The sequence below is a fragment of the Arachis hypogaea genome, chromosome 1 (genome assembly GCF_003086295.3).
Source record: "Arachis hypogaea cultivar Tifrunner chromosome 1, arahy.Tifrunner.gnm2.J5K5, whole genome shotgun sequence".
NCBI classification, from domain to species: domain Eukaryota; kingdom Viridiplantae; phylum Streptophyta; class Magnoliopsida; order Fabales; family Fabaceae; genus Arachis; species Arachis hypogaea.
Genome location: NC_092036.1, coordinates 56,357,838 through 56,384,495, shown reverse-complemented (window position 1 = coordinate 56,384,495; position 26,658 = coordinate 56,357,838). Strand labels below are relative to the sequence as shown.

The 26,658-nt window shown below is 27.4% G+C and overlaps 1 protein-coding gene and 1 long non-coding RNA gene across 6 annotated transcripts; both read right to left on the bottom strand.

The window, feature by feature from the left end:
- Positions 1 to 356: 356 nt before the first annotated feature.
- LOC112804712 (lysine histidine transporter 1-like) lies at positions 357 to 3,121 on the bottom strand. Its single transcript, XM_025847562.3, has 6 exons — positions 2,802 to 3,121; positions 2,158 to 2,551; positions 1,295 to 1,400; positions 1,072 to 1,163; positions 910 to 978; positions 357 to 687 (listed from the first exon to the last, which is right to left on the bottom strand). The coding sequence occupies exons 1-6, from the start codon at positions 3,113 to 3,115 to the stop codon at positions 589 to 591; spliced, it is 1,074 nt and encodes a 357-aa protein (XP_025703347.2). The 5' UTR covers positions 3,116 to 3,121; the 3' UTR covers positions 357 to 588.
- A 6,911-nt stretch (positions 3,122 to 10,032) lies between these two features.
- Positions 10,033 to 20,347, bottom strand: LOC112804785 (uncharacterized). Of its 5 annotated transcripts, XR_011863277.1 has the most exons (5): positions 19,790 to 20,319; positions 19,277 to 19,348; positions 18,850 to 19,161; positions 17,755 to 17,787; positions 16,956 to 17,328 (listed from the first exon to the last, which is right to left on the bottom strand). It is a non-coding gene; the product is annotated as an uncharacterized lncRNA (long non-coding RNA). The 5 variants fall into 5 exon arrangements; XR_003203412.3 differs by lacking the exons at positions 16,956 to 17,328; positions 17,755 to 17,787 and adding an exon at positions 10,033 to 10,399 and having other exon boundaries at positions 19,790 to 20,347; XR_003203417.2 differs by lacking the exons at positions 16,956 to 17,328; positions 17,755 to 17,787 and adding an exon at positions 12,949 to 13,254 and having other exon boundaries at positions 19,790 to 20,322.
- Positions 20,348 to 26,658: the final 6,311 nt, after the last annotated feature.

The following is a 26,658-nucleotide window of genomic DNA, read 5'->3' as shown; positions in this document are numbered from 1 at the left end:
GCACTCAATAGTTTTTTATACGGTAAATATTAACGTAAAAAAGATAACACCCGTAAAAAGAATAAATAAAGATTACTTATCTTATTAAATAGAAAATTTTGTCTATTTTTGTTTTTAGCATCCACTTAAATGAAGATGTTAAAAACATCTTATAAAGATTTTTGTGTTAAAAATATATTTTATTTATTTAATCACATTTAAAAAAAAATAATACTTTTATAACACATCAAAATCAAACTATACAATTCATGATCTAATAATAAAAAAGAAACATCTTCATATAAAAATAATTATAAAATATTTATTATAGTATCCACTTTTTTTTTGGTTTCCCAAACTTTTGCGGGAAAGGAATATGGATTCTACTCTAATGAAATAACCTATTAATAGCTAAAAAGGAAATTCGACCATACTTAAAATGAAATTAGTCTGTTCTTCTAATAAAACACTTCACATAATAAAAGTGTTTTTCTAAAATAGCTAACTAGGTATTTGACTAAAGAGCTAAAAGAAATAGATGAATAAATGTGATGAATAATATTCAAAGTAACATCATGGTTGACGCAACCTCGTTTGTGCCAAAAAAGATCAAGAGAAAAATTTGTAGTCCTTAGCTTGCAGTATGATCTCCCTCATTGCGCCAATCGAGCCTAAAACCATCAATAATACTCCAAATACGATACAAAACTGAAACACCATGAAGAAAATTTAGAGTCTCATATATAGTATAATCGTAAATTTTGTGAGATTTTAATCCATACACTCTTAGTAGGCATAAAATAGTACTACACTTATATTTGATTTTTTATTAGTTATTAAGAGCACTATATATTTATTAGATGTCATATTATGCAATATATGGAAATTCAACTATATAAAACTATGAGAAGAATTTTTAAAAATACATACCCAATTTGCACACCAGGATCCGCTAAATCTCTTTGGTTTATAGACTACTAGCCATATTATGCAAGGGAGCTGTGAAAGTTCATTAAATTGAATACCATCAGAGTTTGTTTGTAGGTTACAAAATAATAAATAAATAAAATGGGATTAATTTGATTTCCTTACGAAGTATGTGGTTGGAGCGAAGACAAGTCCTCCTAAGAAGCTAAGGAGCCCACCAAAAAATGGAAATATAGTTGCAACTAGCATAGTAAGTGCTGCATGTGAACAAAATTTTCAACGGTGCTATTAGATTCTACTCACGTATGCATTGAAAAAGAACAACTATATATATATATATATATATATATATAGACATAGTAGGGAAAGAATTATGAAGAACACTTACCAACATAAATATTGCGGGAAATGAAACGAAGGTACCACGTTGGCTTGAAATTCATTCTCCGCACCATGAGTGATTCCATCATGTCAAACACCGGAACAGCAAACACCTAGCAACATGAGAACTTTTTAGTGCTCTCGGGAACTCTTGCATTCATTTATTAGTCAAATGATAAGTCATTAATAAATATTTATAATACTTTCACCGTATGTAGCATAAATTAATCAGAGAAGATAAATCCTCTTATTTATTCTAAGAGCACCTATACAAATGACTGAATATTATATATCCAGATAATAAATTGTGATAATGATGTAATACATCTATATTTTGAGTGAAAGGATACAATGAACCCTTTCCGCTATATATAAGTAAACTCTTAAAAAATACTATAAATACATAAAAAATTACCCATCAAATTAATTATTAAACTAAAATATATATTAAAATATGAAATATATAAAAATAATTTAAATAACATATTTATTTATAAAAAAAATAATCCAAAATATTAATTCATATTTTTAATTATCAAGTTTTGAATTTTTTTTATTTTTTATGTTTTTAAAAATTAACATATAATTTGAAGTTTTTACTCTTTTAATTATTAGGAGAATAAGTAGGAAGATGAATTATGATTTTTAATTATTATTTTTTTGTAAAAATATATATTAACTAATTTAGTGACTAATTTTTAGTGTACAAATAAATTTTTTAAACAGAAATTTGATAGCTAGTTAGTGACTTATATTCATTAAAGTTTGTGTGTAAACAAAAATTATAAAACTAAAAGATACGTGAAGCCCAATATGGAACCCTAAACTAGCAAATAAATTAACACAGCCTTAGTGTAAAGTGAAATGTACCTGATAACTTCCGGTGACATGAATAACGACAAATATATTGGCAACCGCGGTGAGCCAGTGGGGTTTATCGAGGGACATGAGGATGTTATCAGTAACAGAGTTTCCAAAAGCCCAGTAGCCAAAGATTGCAACAGGGAAGTAGAACAAACCCACAACAATGTAAGCAGCAATCATTCCCTTCCACATGGCCTTCTTTGAAGGCTTCTCTGGTGTTGAAGGAACCGTTGCTTGGATCTCAAGTAACACATTGTGTGCAGCATACCCAAATGCTATGGTCCCCAAACCGGTAAAGAAGTCGAAAACGTTGCCTATCGTAGTTGAAGATCTTCCATCATATTTCACATCTGGTAAGGCACCTTTATGAGCCGAACTTGTCCATACAATCGTTGAGTAGCTGCAATTTTCAAACATGTAACTAATCAAGTTCTTAACTAATATAATTAATTACCATACTAATATATATTATCTTAGCATACAATATATATAAACTTTTACGCTGTGTTTGGATATTGTATCTAGCACAAATACAAAGATAAAAAACAGAAAAACAAAAATACATATAATGACTGATTTTTATCTTCTTGTTTTTGGCTCAAAAACAAGATCGAAAGAGAGTCTTAATTAATAAATAAATATGTGATTACCAGATGGACATGACGGCTGCAGAAATAGATACACCAATGATGGAATTGAAACTGGGGAGATGCGAGAGGAAAAACTGAAGGCTTGCAAAGATCATAATGAAGTAAGTGGTCTTAATTGGCTTACAATTTTTGCAAAGAATCTGATGGGCCTTCTTCAAAGAATTTCCACCAGTAATCATGTAAATTATGTCTGTGCCAACATGCACTATGAGTGTTTGAGGCACCACAATCCATAACCCTAGTTTCTCCCCGAAGGCATATTGCCCTAATTCATGGTACCTATCAAACCTCTTCCCAGACTCAGCCTCGTGCATCTCAATCATCTGCCATGTAGTGTATAACATTGTGAAAAGCACTGTACCACCACTTTTCATTCCTGGACCTCGTCACTGCGAGCCAATTATTGATATCTTTATTATTATCTTCCATCTTCAGCTGTGTTCAATCAAGAGAACTTCAACCAACTGCATATCTTCAGCCGTAACACTATTTTTATATTGATATTCTGTTGACAAAAGATAACAAAAGATTAAAAAAAACGTCTTTCCTTTTATACCGGATAAGATTTTGTAAATCTTTTTTGTGTTTGTTTTAATTTAAGTAATTCTTTATTTATTCATCTTTATATTTATTATCTAAAACTTAAAACTTAAAAAGATTCAAACATCACTCTGATTTTTTTGTCCAGTTAAAATTCCTATGATACTTATTTTTACTAATATCTTTTTTAAAGACTTGTTTAAGTGAGCTTTTAAAAAAGAATTTTTTTTAAGTTATCTTTTTTTAAAAGATCTTGTAGAAAAATAAAAATAATTTTATATTTGAATAACTTATACAAAAAGATCTTTTTATTTATCAATTATGTTTGAATATAACTATATAAAAATACATTTTTGTTTATTTATTACGTGAAAAATATATCTTTTTTTAAAGAAAAAAATCTTTTAAAAAAATGTAAATTATAACTTCTCAAAAAAAATATTTTTTTATTTTTCTAATGCTTTTATTTTTACTATTAAAAATTTACCAAACACGTTAAAAAATTAAAAAAATCTTTTTTTACTAAAAAATATCTTTTTTATTAATTTAATAATGCCAAAACAAGCACTAAATAATTTTATCTTTTTTAACTTTTTTTTTTAAAAACTTACATAGAAATTACCTTACTTGTAGATGACATAAGAAAAATCTACCTTTTCCACATAATTTTGATCCTTCATTCTATGAAATTAAAATACAATATGTATTAAAGATTGATATTAATAAACGAAGCGGTAAATACTTTTCAACTTAAAATTTTCTTTCATCTCATACAAAGTAATTAATAACACTATTTTATTTTCTTCTTTTAATAGTCAAATATATCAATCCATGGAGTTTCGATTGGACAAAAATTGGTGTACGCAAAAATAAATTAAAATTTGCTTAAGATATGACTAGTGACTCAATAGGCACGGTTTTTTTTATTATTTTTAAGAGATTAGTTTTTATATTTTTACTTTTATAAATTTAATAAAATAATTTAAAAATTAAGAATAAAAAATATTTAAAAATAAATATAAAAATTTTATAAGTTATTTAAATTTTAGAACATATAAAATTTATAAATTTAAATTAAATAAAATATTAAAAAAATTATTATACAATTATTATATGTAACAAAATCAAGATAAACATTTATAAAGTAATTACTTATAAATATTATATAAGTTTATTTATTTTTTTAATAGTATTTAATTTAAAGTAAAGATAAATCATTATATTTAAAGTATTTTTTATCTTTATGCATAATTCTAAATTTTATATTCAATTTATTAAATTATCTTTAATTTTATTATTCTATACACATATCTGTGATTGTCTTACCGCAACTGTTATATTGTCTTATTCTCCTTTTTTATTTCCATTTTTTCTCCCACATTCGCTTCACTCAATCGTAATTAATTATCACCAAATATTATTATTATAATTTTCAATCTTGTCTATCACTTTGATCTATAATCATTTATTGTGTTAATTTTTATGAATTGTTAAAGTATTATTAAAAGAATTCGTTTTTGTGTCTTTTAAATATCTAGATGTATAAAAATAATAATTTTTTCTTACCGTGCATGTTAAGTAATTTTATTGTTCTATTAAGAAAAAAAATTAAAACACAAAACATTAAAACATTTTGTTCAAATTATCAAAATTTAATATTAGTAATCCTAAAAAATAATTTCAAAATATATTATTTTTAACTAATATAATAAAAATAGTGTATTATTGTAAGTTTTTAACAAATAATTATAAATTTAAGTTACAATTTAATATAATACCTTAGAACATAATATTGTCATTGCTTTTTATATTTGACTGCTATTATATAAGGTTCAGGTTTATTTTATTGTGCACATTAATTAAACTATACTTTATTATTTCATTTTGTATGTTTTGAAATAATGCGACGTACTATAAAGATGACATTAGTTTTCATAACTAATCCGAATCTTTTTACTATTTTGTTTGTCATTTAAGTGCTTGTTTGGATGCCATTATTTTGATAAAAAGATCTTTTTAATGAAAAATATCTTTTTTATTTTTTAGTGTTTTTGTCAAATTTCTAGTAACAAAAGTAAAAACACTAAAAAAATAAAAAACATCTTTTTACATCTTTTTTCTAAAAAATCTTTTTTCTTTAAAAAAGTACTTTTATTTTATTTTACCCAAACATAGGACTTGTTTGGATGAGTTTTTAAAAAAAGATCTTTTTTCGAGTTATTTTTTTTAAAAAATTTTATGAAAAAGTAAAATTAATTTTATGTTTGGATATCTCATGTAAAAAAATATTTTTATTTATCAATTATAATTGGGTATAACAATATAAAAATACTTTTTTGTTTATTTATTACATGAAAAACATCTTTTTAAAAAAAATATCTTTATAAAAAATGTAAATTACAGCTTCTCAAAACATATATTTTTTATTTTTCTTATATTTTTACTTTTACTACTAGAAATTTGCCAAACACGCTAAAAAGTCAAAAATGATCATTTTTCATTGAAAAGATATCTTTTTTTTAATCATTTTTTGGCGCCCAAATAAACACATAATTGATAGATAAAAAGATCCTTTTACATGAGATATCCAAACATAATATCACTTGTTTTTGTAAAAGATTTTTTAAAAAATATCATTTAAAAAAAACTCTTTTTCGAGAATGATGCCCAAGCCCTAAATACTATCTATAAAAAATAATTATTTAAAGTAAAACACTATATAAAGAGAGATAGAAAACTTTTGAATTTATAGTTCTGGTTTGTTTCTAAATTCTTACTTGATATTACTCAAATTTAACAAGTTAATGGTAGTGATTCTTTTTTATTGGTTAATAAATTTCAATATCTCTCTCTTAATTTTATTAAATAGTTTTTTTAGGTCAAAATATTTTTAACTTCTTCTATAATTAGTATTTTTTAAATTATCTAATACATAAAATTTCACATCTTTGCATTTTATTTTGAAAGTTTCATGTTTTTTTTATATCAAAACATTACGGTTTATTATATTATTATATATTATCTTTGTACCACAAAACAAAAAGTAAAATTTTATATCTTCTTGTTACTTATTTTATTTTATTTTGATTATCTAAATTAGCATGTATGTTAACAACTTATTTTCTATTATTTATGCAATATTTTTACAATATTTTTTCTATTTTCAATCAATATCTATTCTATTATATATATAAAAATCGGATGTCTGCATTTAATGATGGAGCTGACGTAGCATGCTCCGGAGAGTGTTTTCCAAATTAATTATTTTAATTTATTCAATACAATTTATTGCAATGACTTAATTATTTCACCTAATTGATTTGATTAAATATTTAAATATTAATATAATTTATTATAATTTATATTACTTAATTAATTACACTACATTAATTGTAATTCGTTATATTAGGGAATTAGTTTTTTCCTTTATGAAGTCTAAAATAAAATAAATAATTTATTGTTTATTCTAATTAAATTTATTAAATTTAATTACATATTATATATGAATTAATGTTAATTTATAAATTATTTTATATTATAATATTCAATCAAATAAATTGTAAATTACTTTAAATTATATATGCACAAAAAATGGATTTAAATGTGATTTATATAATATAGATAATATTTAAATAAGAACGGTGTATTTTTAAGTGTTTTGATATGACTTAATTATATCAGTTAATTGATTTGATTAGATATTTAAATATCAATGTAATTTATTATAATATATAATACTTGATTAATTTTACTACATTAATTGTTATTTTTTATATCAGTTAATTAGTTTATTCATTTATAAAGTCTGAAATAAAATAAATAATTTGTTGTTTATTCTGATTGAATTTATTAAATTTAATTATATTATATATAAATTAAAGATAATTTATAAATGACCTTATTTCCTTAGCCTTTTATATTTCGTGGATTGTTAAGTTTTAAATTTTATATTTCTGTAAGTAAAAGTAATATAAGGCAAAACTTTCTTCATTTTAAACGTAATTATTATATATTATTAACTAATATCATTAGATTTGATTTATTAAAAATATAAAATAATTTTATATAACAAATTATTAATTAAACTCATTCTAAAATATAAGCAAAATAAATTAATTTCCTAGGCGGTCCAGTGTAGATCCATAATTTATACAATAATCAAACAAAGCATAGAACTTGTGAATTGTGATAAAAAGGGAATAAAAAAAGTAGGGCTCACACCATCTTAACAAAACATGGGCTTACAGAGACTAATCCCGATTTCAAGTTGGGCAGACAAAAAACCTATCCGGATCTCATACAATTAATTTCAACCCGCACCCAAAATCCTCTTTTAATCTTTTTGGGTCTTCTCTCTCCCAGTAAGCAAGCATATACGCCATATACTTTTAAATTTTAGAGTGTGATACTACATGCCGTGGAAGCAAAATTATAAGTACTGTATTTTGTGTTTTAATACTTTTGATTATGTGAAATTACAAGTGAAATTATAGAAAACAGTAATAACAATTCCGACAAATGGCTGGCATTCTAGAAATTAAAATTTGAAGTAATAAAAAATATTATTATATACACGTGAATAAATTGTATCACCAGTTTTTTTATTGTAAATTCTATGTTACTCAACAATTAATTAATCAATATATAATTTCAAGCTATATTTTTGTTATTATATAATACTTTTTATTATTTATAATTTGCAATAAATATTTTTTATATATCTCATTGCTAAAATAAAAAAATTTACTAATTAATTAAGTTCACAGTAGATTATAGTTGTTTTTTTTAAATCTAATGACACTTTTGGTTACTTTTCATTCGATAATTTTTCTGTCATGTATAATTATACAACTCATTTAAATAATGATTATTGAACATATGTACCAATATTTTATATAACATTATGTATGGTACGAGATTCTTGATAAATCCAGATGTTCCTGAGGCTGTGATGCTTCGAAAAAAGTATTGTACAAATATTGTGAATTATTTATGGTTGTGCATATTAACTGTATTTTTATGGTGTTGTGATTGATAACTAGCGTGTACTATAGAGAGATCTCGTAGTACTTGTCTGTGTTTTCTGGCAAACCGGCGTATGTTAATGAAGATGAAGTTTTATATTCCACTGAGAGGAAGACAATAAAGGAGTTACGTGCAGCTGCGGATGTGAGTGCCTCATAGAAAACTACTTTTTTATGTTTGGTTCATTATTTGTTTTTTTGACTTTCAAACTATTCCTATGTAGGTTGGATTCTATGTTATTTTGGTCATTGTTCTTGATATTGAACATGTTCTAAGTTGGTGGTATAAATCTTGCATTTGCAGTGTAAAGGCAGAAGCTAATGCGGATACATACTTTTGCGATGGCTGTAATAAGGACGTGAATAATGTTTTTAATAGGTACGACTCTAATTGGACTTATTTGTGCAATCTTTTCATAAAAAAGCAATATAGTTATATAATTGATTATGTCTCTTTTTAATTTATTTAGCAATATCTAGCTTAATACCAATAATTAGTAGACAATAAGAGAACAATTTATTAAAAACAAAAACTTCTTTAATTGATGGAAATATTGTCTATCCATAAAAAAATTGTCAAAATGAGATAGAGTGCATAGAAAAAATTCATATACCTACAACAATTTTATACCAAAGTCTCATTTGCTAGACTAAAATCTAGAAAACTAATAAGTCTAAAAAAATTATGTTTGAGCATTTAAATTGTGTTGAATATAATTTTTATGATTTTAGTGTAACTAAAGAGTGACAGGTCAAGTGTTAGTTGATGTTTTTGAATAAAAAAATAGGTATAAGTTGAATTTGTTGATATTAGATGGTACTTTTACAACAACTTTTGTTGTGTTCGATAAAGAGACCGCAGCTCTATTCGGACAAACCTGTACTGAGATGGTGAAAAAGTTGAATGTATGTGGTTTCTGCTGTTGAAACCATTTGAATGGTTATTATGATTCAATGTCAGATGTGAATATAGAAGATAATTTTATACCATCCTCAGAAATTTTAGTCGGTATGTAAAAATTTTATCTGTATGTTTATTGCATCTTTGTGTACATCATGGACTAAATTGTATCGGTATGACAATTGAGTATCTAAAGAGAGTTCATTCAGAAAATGTGTGGGATATAAAAAATCCTATTTATCAATGTCAACACTGTAAAGCACGGATGTAGTATGAAGAAAGGCTTGCTAAATTCAAATAGTCACCCCAACCAAAGTTTTTATTATGTTATATGGAAGGAAAGATCGAGCTTCCTTTACTTTCTGTGCCTCCTAATGAGCTCATTCAGCTTCATACTAGAGGAGATCAAAGAAGTATTCATTTCCTAAAAAATATAAGGGCATTTAATTCAATGTTTTGTTTTACATCAATGGCTAGAAAAATTGACCTTGGGGTGAATAATGGGATTGCTCCTCCAATTTTTAAGCCTTGGGTCAAAACTACCATAACATTGGTAGCTTACTTCCTCCGGATAGTCTGCGACCAACATTTGCCTAACTATATATCTATGAACAGAAAATAAGATTGATAATCGGATAGGCACACTTCAATAATTTTCATGCAACCAATCAAACATTTTAGTTATTTTTTATATGTGAGAGAAAATAACATAAAATTATTTTTTTTTGCAGTTCCAATGAAGCTATAAATGAGCGAGATAAGAAAATTGTGGCAATATTAAGAAACATGCTAGAAAAATATAATAGTTTGGCAAAGAGTTTTCGCTATGCGAGAGATAGGTACCAACAGAAAAATTGCACAAACATAAAGTTTAAGTTGATTAGTAAAAGGATTACAGATGGCAGGACATACAACTTGCCATCTGCACCTAAAGTGGCTGCATTGATTATTGGCGATGTCGAACAACTAAACAAAGATAGAGGTATTATTATAAAAGAGTCAAACTAGAAAGCTCCAACAGATTGATGTTTTTCACCCATCTTATTTAGCCTTGCAATATTCATTGTTGTTTCCATATGGGGAGGATGAATTTCGTTTGGGTATTGCAACATCAGATTCTATCTCCGCTAGGCCTACAAAAAAAAAACAAAACAATCACTTTGCGACAATTCTTTGCTTTTCAACCACGTATAGAAAAGGATGGGTGAATCTCCGTTAATTCTAAGATCAAAGAGATTATTCCAACAGTTTCTGGTAGATGCCTACATAATAGTGAAATCAGAGAGGTTAAAATCCTTTAGGTGTAAACAACCACAATTGATGGTTGACAAATACAAATGTCTGCATGAAAGTCTTATAAATGGGAACGTAGATGCTGTAAGGCTTGGCAAAATAATCATACTTCCCGGTACTTTTACCGGTGGACCTAAGTACATGATGAATAATTGTAAAGATGCATTTGCAATTTGCAGATATGCAGGATATCCTAACTATTTTATCACTATGACCTGTAACCCTGAATAAGATGAGATAAAAAGAGAAGTGACTCCCATTGGATTAAAGGCAGAAGATCGCGCTGATATATTGTGTCGAATTTTCAAGATCAAACTTGATGGTTTGATTGATGACCTAAAAGAGGAAAAAATCTTTGGCAAAATTTTGGGATGTAAGTCTGTTTTTATGCAACACCTTATTAAAATCTTATGGTGTAATATTTTACTCATTTGTCTTTTCAATTTACATATGTTTGCACTATAGAGTTTTAAAAGAGAGGGCTTCCGCATGCACATATCCTTTTATTCATGAATAAAGAGTTCAAGCCACAAACACCAGATGACATAGACAAGCATATAACAGCTGAGATTCCTGATTAAAATGAAATGCCAAATCTACATGGAACTGTTCAAAATTACATGGTACATGGTCCATGTGGTCTGTACAATAAGAATTCACCTTGCATGAAGAACAGATCATGTTCAAAGTTTTATCTCAAAGAGTTTAGACAGCAAACACTCATTGATGAAGCTGAATTTATCAAATATAGGCATACTGATAACGGTCGAACAGTGAAGAAAATGGAATGTGTACTAGACAATAAGTTCATTGTTCCTTATAATCCAGAATTGTTGCTCAAGTTCGGATGCCACATAAATGTGGAATACACATGCCAAACAAGTTCTATTAAGTATTTGTTTAAGTATGTACACAAAGACAATGACCGTGTAACAACTACCCTATACAACACTGGTGATTCGTCAGAAGCCACACAAGTTGTTGACGAAATTAGGAATTACTACGATTTTAGGTACGTTTCGGCATGTGAGGCAGTTTAGTTTATTTAGATATGAAATCCAAGAAAAAGAACCATTTGTGATTAAACTTCTATTTCATTTGGAGGATGAGTAACCTGTGGTTCAATTCAACTAGGTATCCTTTAAAAATGGTACAATATTCAACCTTTTATTCATTAATTTAAAGAAATTAAAACAAATAAATCTAAAAATTATGAATAAATTTAGTGTCTTTTTAAAATTAAATACACATTCAAAATACAAACTAAATAAAACTGAAATTTTAAATTTAAATTTTAAATTTCTATTCCAAATTTAATACATATCTAAAAATTAAATTATTCAAAATTCAAAATTTTGATTTTAAGATTTTTAAATAAATCTTAAACTATCTAATTATTAACTAAACCCATACAAAACACTCAAAAAAGCAGAGAATTCACGTTTGCCCCACATCAAAAATTCCGAGCCGCACATCGAAAGACAAAAATCCAGAGAAGTCATCCTCCGCCGCCGTTATTCCGCGCCACCTTCTTCTTTCGCGCTCATATTCGACGTTGCCTTCCTCCTTCTCGGCGCTCAGTCACAATGCCGCATTCTCCTTCGTCAACACTCATCTTCGTCGTCGCCTTCCTCCTTCTCGATCACCGTTGGTCTGCATCAATGTTGCGGTTCGTCCATGCCGAAAACTTACCTAAGGTTTGGATGGGTCTATGACATCATTGTTTTTTTTATTATTCTGTATAATTTTTTGATTTTTTTTGAAATAAAAAATCGAATAAAATGGCTTGAAGAGATTTTCATATATATTGCAATGTTAAATTATTTTTGCATGTGTGATTTCTGTATTTTGGAAGTGTTTTAAAAATATTTTTTGTGTAACTTCATAATTTTAGATGTGTTACAATTATTTTTTAATGTTTAAATTTAAATTTTAGATTTATGGTTTTGGATGTGTTTTAAAAATATTTTCTGTATAACTTCATAATTTTAAATGTGTTATAATTATTTTTTAATGTTTAAATTTAAATTTTAGATTTATGATTTTGGATGTGTTTCAAAAATATTTTTTGTATAACTTAATAATTTTAGATGTGTTACAATTGAAAAAAAAAATTATAATTGAAAATATTTTAGTTTGTGTATATAATTATATTCAACCATTTATTATTAGAAAGTCGTAAAACAAATCCTGCATTTTATCAAAAGTACAATATGTAAGAGATTAATTTTTTCTAAATACACTGACTTTGATTTTTTTTTTTGCAGACACAACTTGGAATATTGTAGCAGAATAGAAGAAAGAAGAAAATAATAACTAACTATAAAGTGGGTAGGAAGTTAGAGAAATTTTAATTTTAAAATTTAAATTAATCTTAACTATAAATATGTATCCTAAAAAATAGGAATATGTTTTAATAAAAAAATAATTAAATAATATTAAAGGTTGAACAAAGACTGAATTTTATTTTACAAGTAGCATTTTTCTATAGTAAAACTTCTAATGTTAATGATATCGTCGAAAGAGCAATATCTCAAGTCAATGTTTTTGAGATGGATGGCGGCGAACATGTCATATCCCTATGCTTGAAGTCTGACTTATGCTGAGTTTCTAACCATGTTTGTTTGGAAGGACGATGCTTTAAAGTAGTTTCCTTGAAAGCAAGGCTTCACAATTGAAAGGTTGACTCATGTATCTGCAGGTAATGACGAGTTTATATTCAATTTTGATCTTATTTATTTGATGATTTAAATTTAAAATCTTAACAGCATGTACCCCACGTCCATTTTATTCGATTTATCTACACTAGAAAATAAATGTTCAAATAACTTTCAATAGTTATAATTTGTAGATTATACAATTTTAGAATTGTTCTATATTTTTTAGAAAAATTAATCTTATACGGATGTGTAGCTACATAATAATTGAAATCGCATAGCCTAATCCATTTAGCAATTTAAAAGTGGGATTTTAACCAAGTTTTTTGCAGCAAATACCGAAGAATATTACCAACGACTTCTCTTGATGTATGAATTTTTGAGATATAAGAATAGTAGGAGGAACAATTTATACTACGTATAGAGATGCACATGTTTCGTCCTTGGACTCTTGCAAGATGACAGAGAATTCATGGATGCAATTAAGGAAGCATGCTCGTGAGTCTCAGGATCATATGTTAGAAGGTTATTTGTCATTCTATTAACATCCAACAATATCTCAAGACCAGAACATGTCTCGAATAGATGTTGGCATGAACTCTCAAATAATATTTTGTATCGATAGAGAACCGTGATGAACATGAGGGGTAAGTTTTTATAATTGCAATTATAAAAGTTCTTCATTATTGATCATTTTTAGTTTGATTGAATTTTTACAGTATTGTATAATATGCAGAGTTAACCATGTCAGATGATGAGATTAATTAGTTGTGCTTAATGGATATAGACAAGATCTTACATTCCTATGGCAAAACCTTAAAAGACTATCATCTTATGTCTTTAGCAACTGAAGTTGATAGTTCTTTGTTAACCAAAAAGATTATCAAGGAAGAGCTAAACTTTAACAGGGATGATTTAAAGAAAAATGCCTCAGACATGTTAGCCATCGCAACACCTAAGCAGAAATATTATGATGAAATTGTTACAGCTGTGTATTATGATGAAGGAGTTTTTTCTTTGTGTATGGTCATGAGGGTACTGAAAAAATATTTCTCTAGAACCTTATGTCTGCTGAAATTCGCTCAAGGGGTGATATTGTGTTAAATATTTCTTCAAGTGGTATTGCATCTTTACTTCTTCCCAATGGAAGAACGGCACACTCAAGGTTCAAAATACCGTTGAATATAACTAGAGATTTTGTATGTAATATCAAACCTGTTGAAAGCCAAACTTATAATTTGGAATGAGACTCCAATGGTTATTAGGTACTGCTATAAAGCGCTTGATAAATGCTTAGGTGATATCATGAGGTTTTCTCCAACATATAACAAAGATTTTCCCTTTGGAGAAAAAGTGGTTGTACTAGGTGGAGACTTAAACAAATTCTTTCTATCATTTCACGAGGATCGAGACAAATTAGTCTTACCTTTGAAAGTTTTGTCAAGTGCTCAAACTAACAAAAAAATATAAAACTCTCTCTAAGAACAACTATTTCAGATCAAGATGAGACAGAGCAATTTGGTGAGTGCTTATTGAAAGTTTATGATGGTCTAATATGTGACAATATGGATGGTGAATCTGAAATGTCTTCTAGGAGATATTGTTATTCCTTCTTCGGACCAGACATTTGATAAGTTGGTTCATTTTTCTTATCCAAATATTTTGGATAACAAGTCCTCAAAGGATTTTTTCAAAGCAAGAACTATATTGGCTCCCACGCTGGACATCGTTGAAGATGTCAACAACCATTTGATGGCTATAATTCCTAGAGAAAAAAATTATATCTTAGTTCGGATTCGATTTGTATAGATGAAGGGAATATGGAGAGTCAACTAGATCTCTATGGTCTTGAATTACTGAATAGCATAAATTGCTCTGCTTTTACTCCACATAAATTAATACTCAAGATTGGTGTTCCGGTGATGTTACTGAGGAATTGACCAATCCAATGGTCTTTGTAATGGTACAAGGCTACAAGTTAGGAAACTTGGAAATCATGTCATAGAATGTAAAATTTTAACGGGTAACAGTGTTGGTCATATTACTTTGATTCCAAGAATGAATATGGTATCAACAAATGAAACCCTCCTAGTTAGATTCCAACGAAGACAGTTTCTCATAATAGTATCATTTGCCATGACCATAAGTTTCGGGGACAAACTTTATTTAATGTTGGATTGTACTTGCCCAAACCAGTTTTTACACATAGCCAAGTATATGTGACACTTTCAAGAGTTAAGAATAAGAGAGATTTAAAAATTTTACTTATGAATCACGTAAGAATGTCTGCAAATTCAACCATCAATGTTGTTTATAAAAAAATCTTTGAAATAATAGAATTCTAATATAAATATTTTAATTTTATTTTAAATTCTGCATCAATGTATATTGTATAATTATTTTACTTAAAAAAAGTATAAAATAATTATTACTCACTGTTTTTAAATTAAACTTTAATTTTGATAATAATTTTATAAATTCCTTAACATAATAATTATTGTGTTTTTATTTAAATATCTAAACATATAAATTTTTTTCACTTTTATAAATTTTTCCGTACTCAGCACGGGTTCATACACTAGTTCATTTAAAAAATCATCTTTAAATCCTAAGCCATGTAACTCAAAGGTCATTGCATCCATATTTTCAAAAGTTTCAGACAAATAAAAGCTTCTCGTATTTTTATAGTTAGTTGAATGAACAAATAACAACATTAACATTATAATTTTAATGAATAAAATAAAATAATTTATCAATTTTTGTTAAATTATTAATTTTAGTTACACCTAAAAGTGAATAATAATACTTTAAAATTAACAAAGAATTCCAAAAGTCTTGTCTGAATCAACATGTACATAAAATATTATGTGAAAAAAGTATAAACATTAGAATAGTCAATAAGTAATTACAGAAGAATAAAAATGAAAAAAATAATTGTGAATTTTAAGAGTTGAATCGGTAAAAAGAAGGAAGAAAAATTTAGATATTTCTTGGATTATTCCTCTTCAATGAGATAGAGTTGAACAAAAATATAGAGATTGTAATTTAAAAACATATCTAAAGACAAAATTAGAAAATAATTTGAATACTAAATTGATAGGTTTTTGAAGAGAACCCTCCAATAAATAAATAAATAATATTAGAGACAATTAATTATTTTTTCCCAATACTCAGCTTGTCTTGATTTTAACACATTAGAAGATCCCAAACACAATTATTTTAAGTATTTTAATTTAGTTTCACTACTCATATAATAGTATTATTCTAAAGAACACCTAATATTATGACCTAAACACTTTTTTAATAAAAAAGAAAAGAAAAGAACTCTGCTTTTTATAAGAGCAATAAGTTCATAATAGAATGTAAAAGTCAGTGTCACATTTTCCAAGAGGGAAAACACAAAAATATTAAATAGGTTAAATGTATAAGTAGAAAATACCATCTCAAAGAGATCCAAACAAACTTGATTATCCTCAAACTCCACTTTTGTTCAATCAATACCATGTAATTCATAGAACTAACACAAGAGAAGTAAATTGCAATAAAGTTATAGCACAATAACATAGTGATAGACAACTCACAGGAGCAACCAATAAACTACTTAACATCATTTATAACTAAACAGCTGTATGAAATTGTACTTCATAGCTTTTAGGTTTAACTTTAAGTCAACAGCTTTGGCAGAACCTAAGATGCAATTTTAATCGTTATTGATTATATCAAATGTTATCCTCATCAATTATCAAGTAAAAGAATACTTGCCCACAGCAAAGACGACCAATTAAGAGAATCCATAACACAACAAAAATTGAAACTCTAAAGGAAAAATCCCTATTCATTCATCCAAATTTAAAATAATTGGATACATTCTCTAAACCAAAGAAAATATTTAAAAGGCATAATTGAGCATAATAATCACATTTAATTTTCATTAGCTCCACAATAGCTTAAAGGTCTTAATCTATTGAAATCTTCTTGACCTATTTCAAAAAAATTGAGAAAAAGCAAGACCCTCCCAAAACAAACTTGATAAACAGTGAACTAACTCACCAACAGAGTCCCAAAAACCCAAATTCATGGTGCTCCCATCCACAATAAGCATTTACCAAGTCCTACAATAGGTAATCCTACTTGTGATTATGATTAGTTTATAAATATAAAAGGCTCCTACAACAGTATAGCCTCTGGGACTTCAGCACTGAAGTTCAATGCGTAGTTATTTTCAATTTCCTTACACAAAATGGTTTTATTATAAAGAAGCTAAATTTTCCTTTCAAAAATTCTTCACTTTCATAAACTTAGTTTAAAATTCCAAAATATTCTTCATCCTTTCTTTTTTAAAAAATCAAGAAGCAAAATCTCTTTATTATAAAGACAAAATCTTTAAGCAAAGCAAACCTACAGTCAAACTCACATTTGGAATCTAAACTAAATTTTAACAATTGTACTATTGTGCCCCTAATTTTCTGAATTTCCAACAAACAACATATGATTTACAATTCAAATATAAATTCCAAAATTGTAAATTGGCCACTTACAATTAACAACATTGTCCAATCTTTTGTTTGTTTCTGTTAAAGAGTGCATTAACATAGAATGTAAAAGACATTAGCAGGTTGAAATAGCAAGATATGCACAAGATAGACCTACGAATAACCTGAACCAAATGTGAGAGAAAAAGGTAAAATATGTGAACAGGGCATTGAAAGCAACTACCAAAGTATAGGTAACAATGCACTTGAATGTTGAAAGTTGCTTTTCATTTATTTGGTTAAGGGGAGAGGGACAACTGGTAATGGATATAATTGGTTCCTTTTGGAAAAAGAGCTAGCCATAAAGGATCTTGACGATCCTTTAGTGTCGAAAGCATATGGTGCAGTATTTACTATCTAACTCCTACATCCACTCGACTGCAATGAACTCCAGAATATGAATCCCCAGCCAAAGATAGGTAATTTCAGGATTAATCTTATTTATCATATCCATGGTAGTTCTCATATTGAAATAAGATGAAAAGGGTGAAAAAAAAACCAGAGGCCAAATACTAAAACAAATTTTATAAGAAAACAACACATGAGCTAGAAAAAGATGAGAAAACTGTGACTCTCACAGCAACGAAATGGAAATTTGAAATTGAAAATTCAGGACAAACAGAATAAAAACCAAAAAAGCAGAAAAAACCTAAGAAAGAATTGTAAGAAAACAGATCAAAATATATATATAGCAATATTTTCCGCCAATTTTGACACCCAAAAGAAGTAAATTGAATGGATTTTAGGATTTGTTATTTGTGCAACCCAATTCAATAACTTCAATCCGTGTCAGTATCATTATACTATATAGCAAGATTGGAAATTCTATTATGTGTACTTAAAAATGACTACCATTTATTATGTATACAAATAATAATAATAATAACTCATTTGATTGATACATATAAATTTTAAAGCACAAGATATCTGTTAAGAATTTAAGATTGCTCAAAATTGAATGTTCAAGTCTTTTTTAAATAGTAAATACATTAAAAATAATAAAAAAAGAGTCCAAAATCAGAGCATGTTGCTTAAAATGAGTTTATAGAGTGTGCATATCTTGAATATGATCAGCCTCTGAAGTATTGAGAAAAACTGTACCTAGATTTGAATCTCTGAACTACTGCCCCAGTGCCCCTGAACCAGCGACCCTCTCTGTTTTCTGCTTATTATCAAAACCGCGGTATCCAGGACTACCGTCTCCGGCCGTCGCAACGGTAGCTGGGATACCAGAGCTTGATACCACACCCCCATGCCCCGCTGCCACTGCTGCCTTTGTGGTCCACCTCACTGCAACCGATCTCATAACTCTCCTCTTTCCCCCAACATCGCATTTCCTAGCAGCTGCAGCTACTCCATCAATGTAGGTGTCGATGATTTGCCTCCTTTCAGGGTTCATGATCATCCGAAGATCTTATTATAATGGTAAGAGAATATTATTCATCAAATTCTTCTCATTTCTGACGATAAATAAATTTTAACTGAATATATTCTCTGAGAAGCGAGAAGGAAACCCAATAATTCTTACCTTAACAAAATTAAAATGTTCCTCCTGTTGTTGCACCCTCTTCACTTTATCCTCTTGCTTTTTCCTTTCCATCTAACAGAAAATTGAAAAAAATCTCTATTCATGAAGACGGAGTCCAAAAAAATAATTAAAATTATTCAAAACTACTATAAATTACATAATAGAAAACCAAATTCAATCTAATGCCTACAATTTCTAGGATATATGAGAAATCCTAAATCAATCTAAAACCTACTAACCTCCGATATCTAATCGAAGATCTTCACCACCGACATCATCAGATCGGAGAATAGAAAGAAGAGAGAAATCGAACTTGTAAAGCTAAATATCTTTCGGTCACTCCCACAAATCTCTCCCAAAACTCGGTACTCATCTCTCTAAACCCTAACCTAATAGCACGAGAGAGATATAGCAGAAAAATGTGGCAAATAGTAAAAAATTAAATAAAAAAACACAAAAAGAGAAATGAAAAAAGGAATAAACGAATGAATCAAATCAAAATAGAATGCTCACCAGCCTATGCAGGAGGAACAGGCTTAGAAGCCAACTGAGCTTGCTGCTGCTGCTGAGCCGCCGCAGCTAAACCCTTCTTGAGTGGAGACGTCGCTTCCGCCGCTGCGATTTGCTGTGGGGTCCTCAGAGTTGTCACCTCACAAATGGAAAGGGTTTGCCATCGCCATTTGTAGAAAGCCGGCGCGACATGAAGTTCAACGAAGCAGACCAGAGAGAGAAGTGTCAATGAAGGATTCCACCGGCTGAACCAACCAGCGTCGTCGCCGTCGATGGGCTCTTAGACGACGAATTCGAGTAGCTACGGTTAGGATTTCGGACGGGGATCGTAGCGACTGGTGATCTCAGAACAATGGAGGAAGAAATTGGCGAAGATTGAAGAGACATACGAACTGGAAGGAGGAAAACCGGGTTGAAGAGGTAAGGTTTGGCGAGAGCGCGCGAGAGAAAGAGAGACGACGCAGAGAGAGTGTGTAAGGAAGTAGTGGCATAAGGCAGAGAGAGAGAGAGAGAGAGAGAGAGAGAGAGAGAGCAGCTTCCTTTTTATACTAATAGATATTCTGTGAATTTGTACCGTTTTATACATTATATAAAAAAAATAAATAATTTAATATTTTAATTAGAATGGGTAAACTTAATTTGTTGAAATAGAACAGCCATTTTACTTCATGCATTTATAAATAACCAAAAAAAAACTTAACAAAATGCATATATATTAGAAAAATAATGAGTGAAAATTTTTTAATTTATTGAAAATGATATTCACTGAAAGATGTAGTAAAATATTTAATTATGTAAATTAAATTAATAACGATAGACAAAATTATGAAATATTAAATATATATACTTATATAAATACAAATGTGCAATTTAAAATACAGTTGACGTAAAAATTAAAAATTATCACTTAATCGTAGACTAAAATTATGTAATGTCATAAAAAAGAGATTAAATTATGTAATGTCTTAAATTAAAAGTATAATGTAAAGTATAAAAATTAAACACACCAGCATAAAAGAATACAATAATATCTTCAATTTAATTTTTATCAGTGACCTTGGATAAATATTCAACATTTTTAGACCTAATAACACTGATAACTATCTTTGAATTTTTGTCGTAGATGAGATTTCTCTTTGTACTTTTGCATCACCCGGCACCTTCGCAATTAAATATATTAGTTAAATAATATATATATATTAGTTAAACAATGATTAAAAAATCTTCAGTTTATTTAATATAACATTTACCTAAAATTTTTAGTAAACCGTCTTATTATATTAATTAAATAAAAAATAACAGAGATAATTTTAAAGTATATATTTATACAAATACAAAAAAAGATAAATTAAAGCACAATTGTGATAAAAACTAAAAATTATCTTGTTATCATTAACTCAAACAAAATACATGTTTTTCAATTAAGTTCAATTTAGGTAAAGGTAAACAGATTAATTAAACTTCTTTTAAAAAAATAGCTTAAACAATAAATAATTATATTAAAACTAGCTTATAAATAAGATATTTTGTATATGAATTTTTAGTTCTTAAAGTACTTATTTTAAAAAAAATGTGATAAAAAGTTTTTTATTATAAGAGAAGTCATTTTTTTAACTTTTCTATAAATTCCTAAATAGCTTCTTAGAAAGCTATAATTTTGTTTTAAAAATTGTACGAGACATTAATACTACTACATTTTATAAGGCAAAAACTCAAAAAAATTACTTTTAAAACTTCACAAACGAATCCTAAATATGATATCTGTATATTACATCTATCAATATATTTAATTGAATTGGATCATCCGTAACAACAACCGAAAATCAGCGATATCAAAATTTATTCATGAAAACAAAACAAACATAACAATGAATACTCTGTATTTGAGATCTGCAATATTACTCAACTTTTCATCCTTATCAGTAGCCGCAGGTTTGTTGAAAAATATGAGCAATACAATTAATATTAATAATTAAAAAATGAAATAATTACGAATATAAATTTTGTTGTTTAAGGCAATTCTATAATTTTATTTTTTATGTTTACTATATAATTATTATACAGAATTTTTAACTAAATTAATTAATCAACTAAATTAGTTGATCAACTCAAATCATAATTAATATTTTAATTAATAATACAAATCTTAAAAGAGAACAAATTTCACACTACTAACTCTTTAAAATTTAATAAATATAAATATTATTTGAAAATAATAAAGATAACCACCAAAACTATTTCAATATTTTTCAAACATAATATTTTTGAGTTTAATAATACATGATTTTATTAACATAGTGAACTTAAGTTATTATATAATTAATCTCTTTATATAGAAAAAAAATCTAGCAAAATAAATTATCAATTGAACATTACTGACATTAGGAAATTACATTTGAAGTATAACAACTATAAAGTAGTATATATTGACTTTATGCCGATCAATTTGAATAAAAAAAATTAAAAATAATATTTATTTATCATAATTTATTTGTAAAATTCAATAGATAATATTTTATATTCAAATTCTAAATTATTTGTAAATCTCTTTAAAAAAAATCAAATTTTATTTATTACTCAAACAAATTAAACAAAAAATCAGATACTCAATTCAAACTTTGAATTTAAGAAGAAAAAATCTTTATTTAAAATCGAATTAGTCAATATATAAATCAAAATGATAAAAACTCAAACTGGTATAACAACATAAAAATTATAAACAGTCTAATAAAAATGAGTCCACTTAAAACAAATTATATTAACTCTCTCTCTCTTTGTTGGTCTCTCACAACAATATAATAGGTTCAAGAGGCAGGAATACCAAAAGACTTGATTCTAAACTTAGTTTGAAGAATTATTTATAAATACAAAATCATATAATTTAAAAAAACTTGCATACATAAGAATGTAAGAAAAAAATTGATAACTTTAACAAAGTAAATATGTTTTGGAAATATTTTATGAATAAATCAATTTTCTTTTTCTTTTTACTTTTGGATAAAGATTTAATTCTATTAAGGAGAATATAAGATATTTTCTCTTATTTTTAACTTTTTAAGCGAGTAAGAAATGATAAGAAACCTCCGAACCAATATTAAGAGAAAAAGAATTTATGAAAAATATAAAATTGAAACATTGATATGACAAAAAGAAGCATATTTTATTTTTCTTGGTGTATTAGTATTTTTGGCTAGTGTAAAATCTATGTATTTAAAAAAAATTAAATCCCAATCTCAAGATCTTAAGTAGATGTTAAATAAAGTAACAGACCAAGTAGTAAAAATTACTCTGTTAAAAAAAATGGTGCATACATGATGAAATAATTATAATGCAAAGAGAAATAAAAGAATAATAGTTACCAACTCTTTTAAACTTTTTGCGCATAAATATCTTAAAAAAATTTGCTGAATGAGATTAATATGACTGTATTCATATTTACAAAATTGAAATTGTATTGTTTACAAACAACTAAAAAAAATACTAAATCTATAAGCACAATAACTTTCAATACATTCGAGGTTGTAATTTAGTTTTTATTTTTAGAGATTAATACAGTAGTGGATATCAATTTTGAAGTTGAGTTACGATTTATCTTTTCAATCGTAACATACATCAATTGAATTTTATAGTAATTTATTGACCTAATTTTAATAGATTTAGAGTGAAAGTGAGTTTGGTAATTTTACTTTTGTACCTTTGCATCAAGACAAAAACAATTCATGATTGTAATTGAATAAAATACAGCATGTGCGACAGAAAGGATAGAGGACCATAATAAAGTAACAGACTAACAATTATTGGGGTTAGATAAAAAATACAATTAAATGAACTAAATGATAATATTTTGATTCATGCAAAGAAATCTCTTAAATTACAATTTGAAAATTGTAATTAAAGTAGGCACTCCAAACTCTAAAAGAAGGATCATTAACATTCAAATGTTACAATTAAGGAATCAACATTTTGAAATAGTGACATATTGTATAAAAATTAATTTTGGGAACTGAAAAATAACAAAAAAAGACCCTAAGAGAAATCAGGAACTCTGCAATACCCGCCCAAGTCACATTCTCAATAGAATTCTCTCTTTTTCTCTTTCCTTTTTTCCTTTCAGGAATACGCGCTTCTGACATTACGATGACTATAAAAATAAATTTGATCAACCTAAACAAATAGTTGCCAAAGTAATACAAGATGTTTGAACTTGTGAATAATACTTGCTATTACTATGAGTTATAGAATAATGCTTACTATTACTATGAGTTGTGGAATATCTTATTATATACTATCAGCTGACCAATTATCATACAATATATTTAAAAATAAATAAATAATCCAGACATAAAAGTCAAGTATCCAACACCTTGTTCATTAAATCTTCATTTTCTTCTTTGTTATGATATAAATAGAACATTCTCTCACAATCTTGTTATTTATGTGCTTTCTTTCTCCTTTTCTTGTTGTGGTTATAAAATTCAGCCTAGTCACGCAGTTCTTTCAGAACAAAATATTGGGTAAAAAACAAAATATTAAAGAAAAAGAGTTAAAATATTTTACAGCAGCAGGAACATATAATATGATAAAAGTTTAATGGGAGTAAACCCAATTAGAAAATAAATAGGAATAATACGTTACCTAAAAATATATATTAAAATGTCTAGTAACTTATTCTGCCAAAAGTCTAAAACTAATTTCAAGGTGCTATAAACTTAATAAGAATTATGAGAAATTATTGAGCAATTAGCACCTTAAACACACAGTGATATATTTGACCCATAATTTGAAAAGCTTAATTTATTATTGTATGATTTTTTTTCTTCTTTTAAATCAACAATGATGAGAAAACTCCAAAAAAAAAAAAAAAACAGAAGCAATCCAATAATCTAAATAAATACCTTTAGAACCTTCAAGTTATTTATTTGCTCCGAACAATACATTTTAACTGGTTTACATCTATAAAGTTAAATATACTATAGAAAAAAATTCCAAAAACTCTCAACACACAAATAAGAATAGTAAGATTGTGTATAAATTGAGAGAAATCAGAGCAAACAAGAGCCAAATAAAAATTTCAAATTTGAACTAACCACAAAATTCTGCAAGTTGCCGCTCAAATGCCCAATCCTCCATTTTAGGATTGCTACAACTTCATTCTTCCTTCAACCCACTGAGTGAAAGAAGGATGTGAGCTCAAGAGAGTAATTTGAGGATTGCTGAAGCCAACCATGCCTTGATTCCAGTGGATAAAAAGGGAGCTCGCAATAGCTAAGACAGTTCTTTCTCAACTTTAGCTAGTCCCTTGAAGTAAGGATCGGCCAATGCCTGAAGACACCAAAAACCATTATATATTACAGATTGTTATACATGACCTATACTTCAATACATTTCAATGCACACGTAACCAATAAAGCACAATGTCACAAACTTCTGCAACAGTAGATCGGTCCTTCGGATCAAAAGCCATCAATCTCTCTAGTAGTCATAGTGCTAAAGGGTCTACATTAGGAAATTTATGTGCAAATGGTACATGCTACTTTTTCCTCATGCTAGTAAGGTATCTCAGTGCTTTCTCATTGCGTACCTATATCCAACTCAAATTTTGATGCAAGCCAGTAAGCTTTGGTTCAGAATTGTACTATGATATAGTGCAATATAGTCATCTGTCAATTGCGAGGAAGAAGTTACCTGTGATATGGTATCCAATGAAGGAGTCCCAAGCAGATCTGTCATCAGATCCAACTAGTGAACAACATTCTTTCCAGGAAAAATGGCTTTCATAAGAATACTTCGGTAAAGATGCAACCGATACTCCATATATCAATTGCTAGTGTATACTGCACCAAGAATTATGAAAGGAGACAAAAGAGAAAATTGTTACAACTGTAGAAATCTCAAAATCTGTAGCAACCCAAAAAAATATTTTAGCTAACACAAATCAATGCCAATGGTCTCGAAATCAACACGAAACTTATAGTTCAACATAAGATGCAAAAGAAAACAAAATCAGAAACCCCACAAAACACAATCATGATTTATCATTTCCATATACTAACATATCACAATTAAAAAAATAATAGATTTATATTTTTTGAAACAAAATTAAAGAATCCCTAGAAAACATGATGATGATGATTCATCTGCATATACTAATATACCACAATTAAAAAAAATAGTAAATTCATATTTATTTGAAACAAAATCAAATAAATCCTAGAAAATATGATGATGATGATTCATCTTCATATATTACATTTCAACATTCATATTCAGAAAACTCAGTACGAGATTGTACATATATCACAACAAAATAAATGAAATACATCTATAGTGCAGAGAAATCACAAAAATACTAACCTGAATGGCTTCACCTCAAAGCCCACAATTCTAGGAGATTCAGTTAGCAAATCTCTATGATACTTGACAGTCAATATCAAATAGTTGTGAATAAAATACTTCTCTTCATTGCTCTGTGCATTTTTAACAAAGTAAACACAAGAAAATATTTGACTTTCGAAACAATAAATATTATTCTACAAAATAATGAGCATACCCCACTATATTACCCGTTGAATCCAACATAAAAACCGAGCTGATAAACAATAGAATCCTGATCCAGATGTTTTATCGGAACTGCCATCCCAAACAAAAACAAAGAAATAACCATAGAGATTCTAAAAATGTCAACCACTAACACAAAATTGTTATAAAAAAAGCCACTTTACTTTTTATTTCTGTTAGCATAATATGTTAAAGAGTTTTCATATAACAGAATGAATCTCACTTTATCATCAAAGGCTTAATTTTATTCTGTAATACTTAAGATAAAAGTGTAATAATTTACTAAATTATCTAAAAAATGTTCCTTTTTCACC

Excerpts from the sequence above, each read along its gene's own strand:
- LOC112804712 (XM_025847562.3), bottom strand. The coding sequence starts at position 3,115 with ATGCACGAGGCTGAGTCTGGGAAGAGGTTTGATAGGTACCATGAATTA. Across the intron at positions 1,401-2,157 it reads ATGTCACCGGAAGTTATCAG|GTGTTTGCTGTTCCGGTGTT; the intron begins GTACATTTCACT and ends TCATGTTGCTAG. Across the intron at positions 979-1,071 it reads TCGCTCCAACCACATACTTC|CTCCCTTGCATAATATGGCT; the intron begins GTAAGGAAATCA and ends GAACTTTCACAG.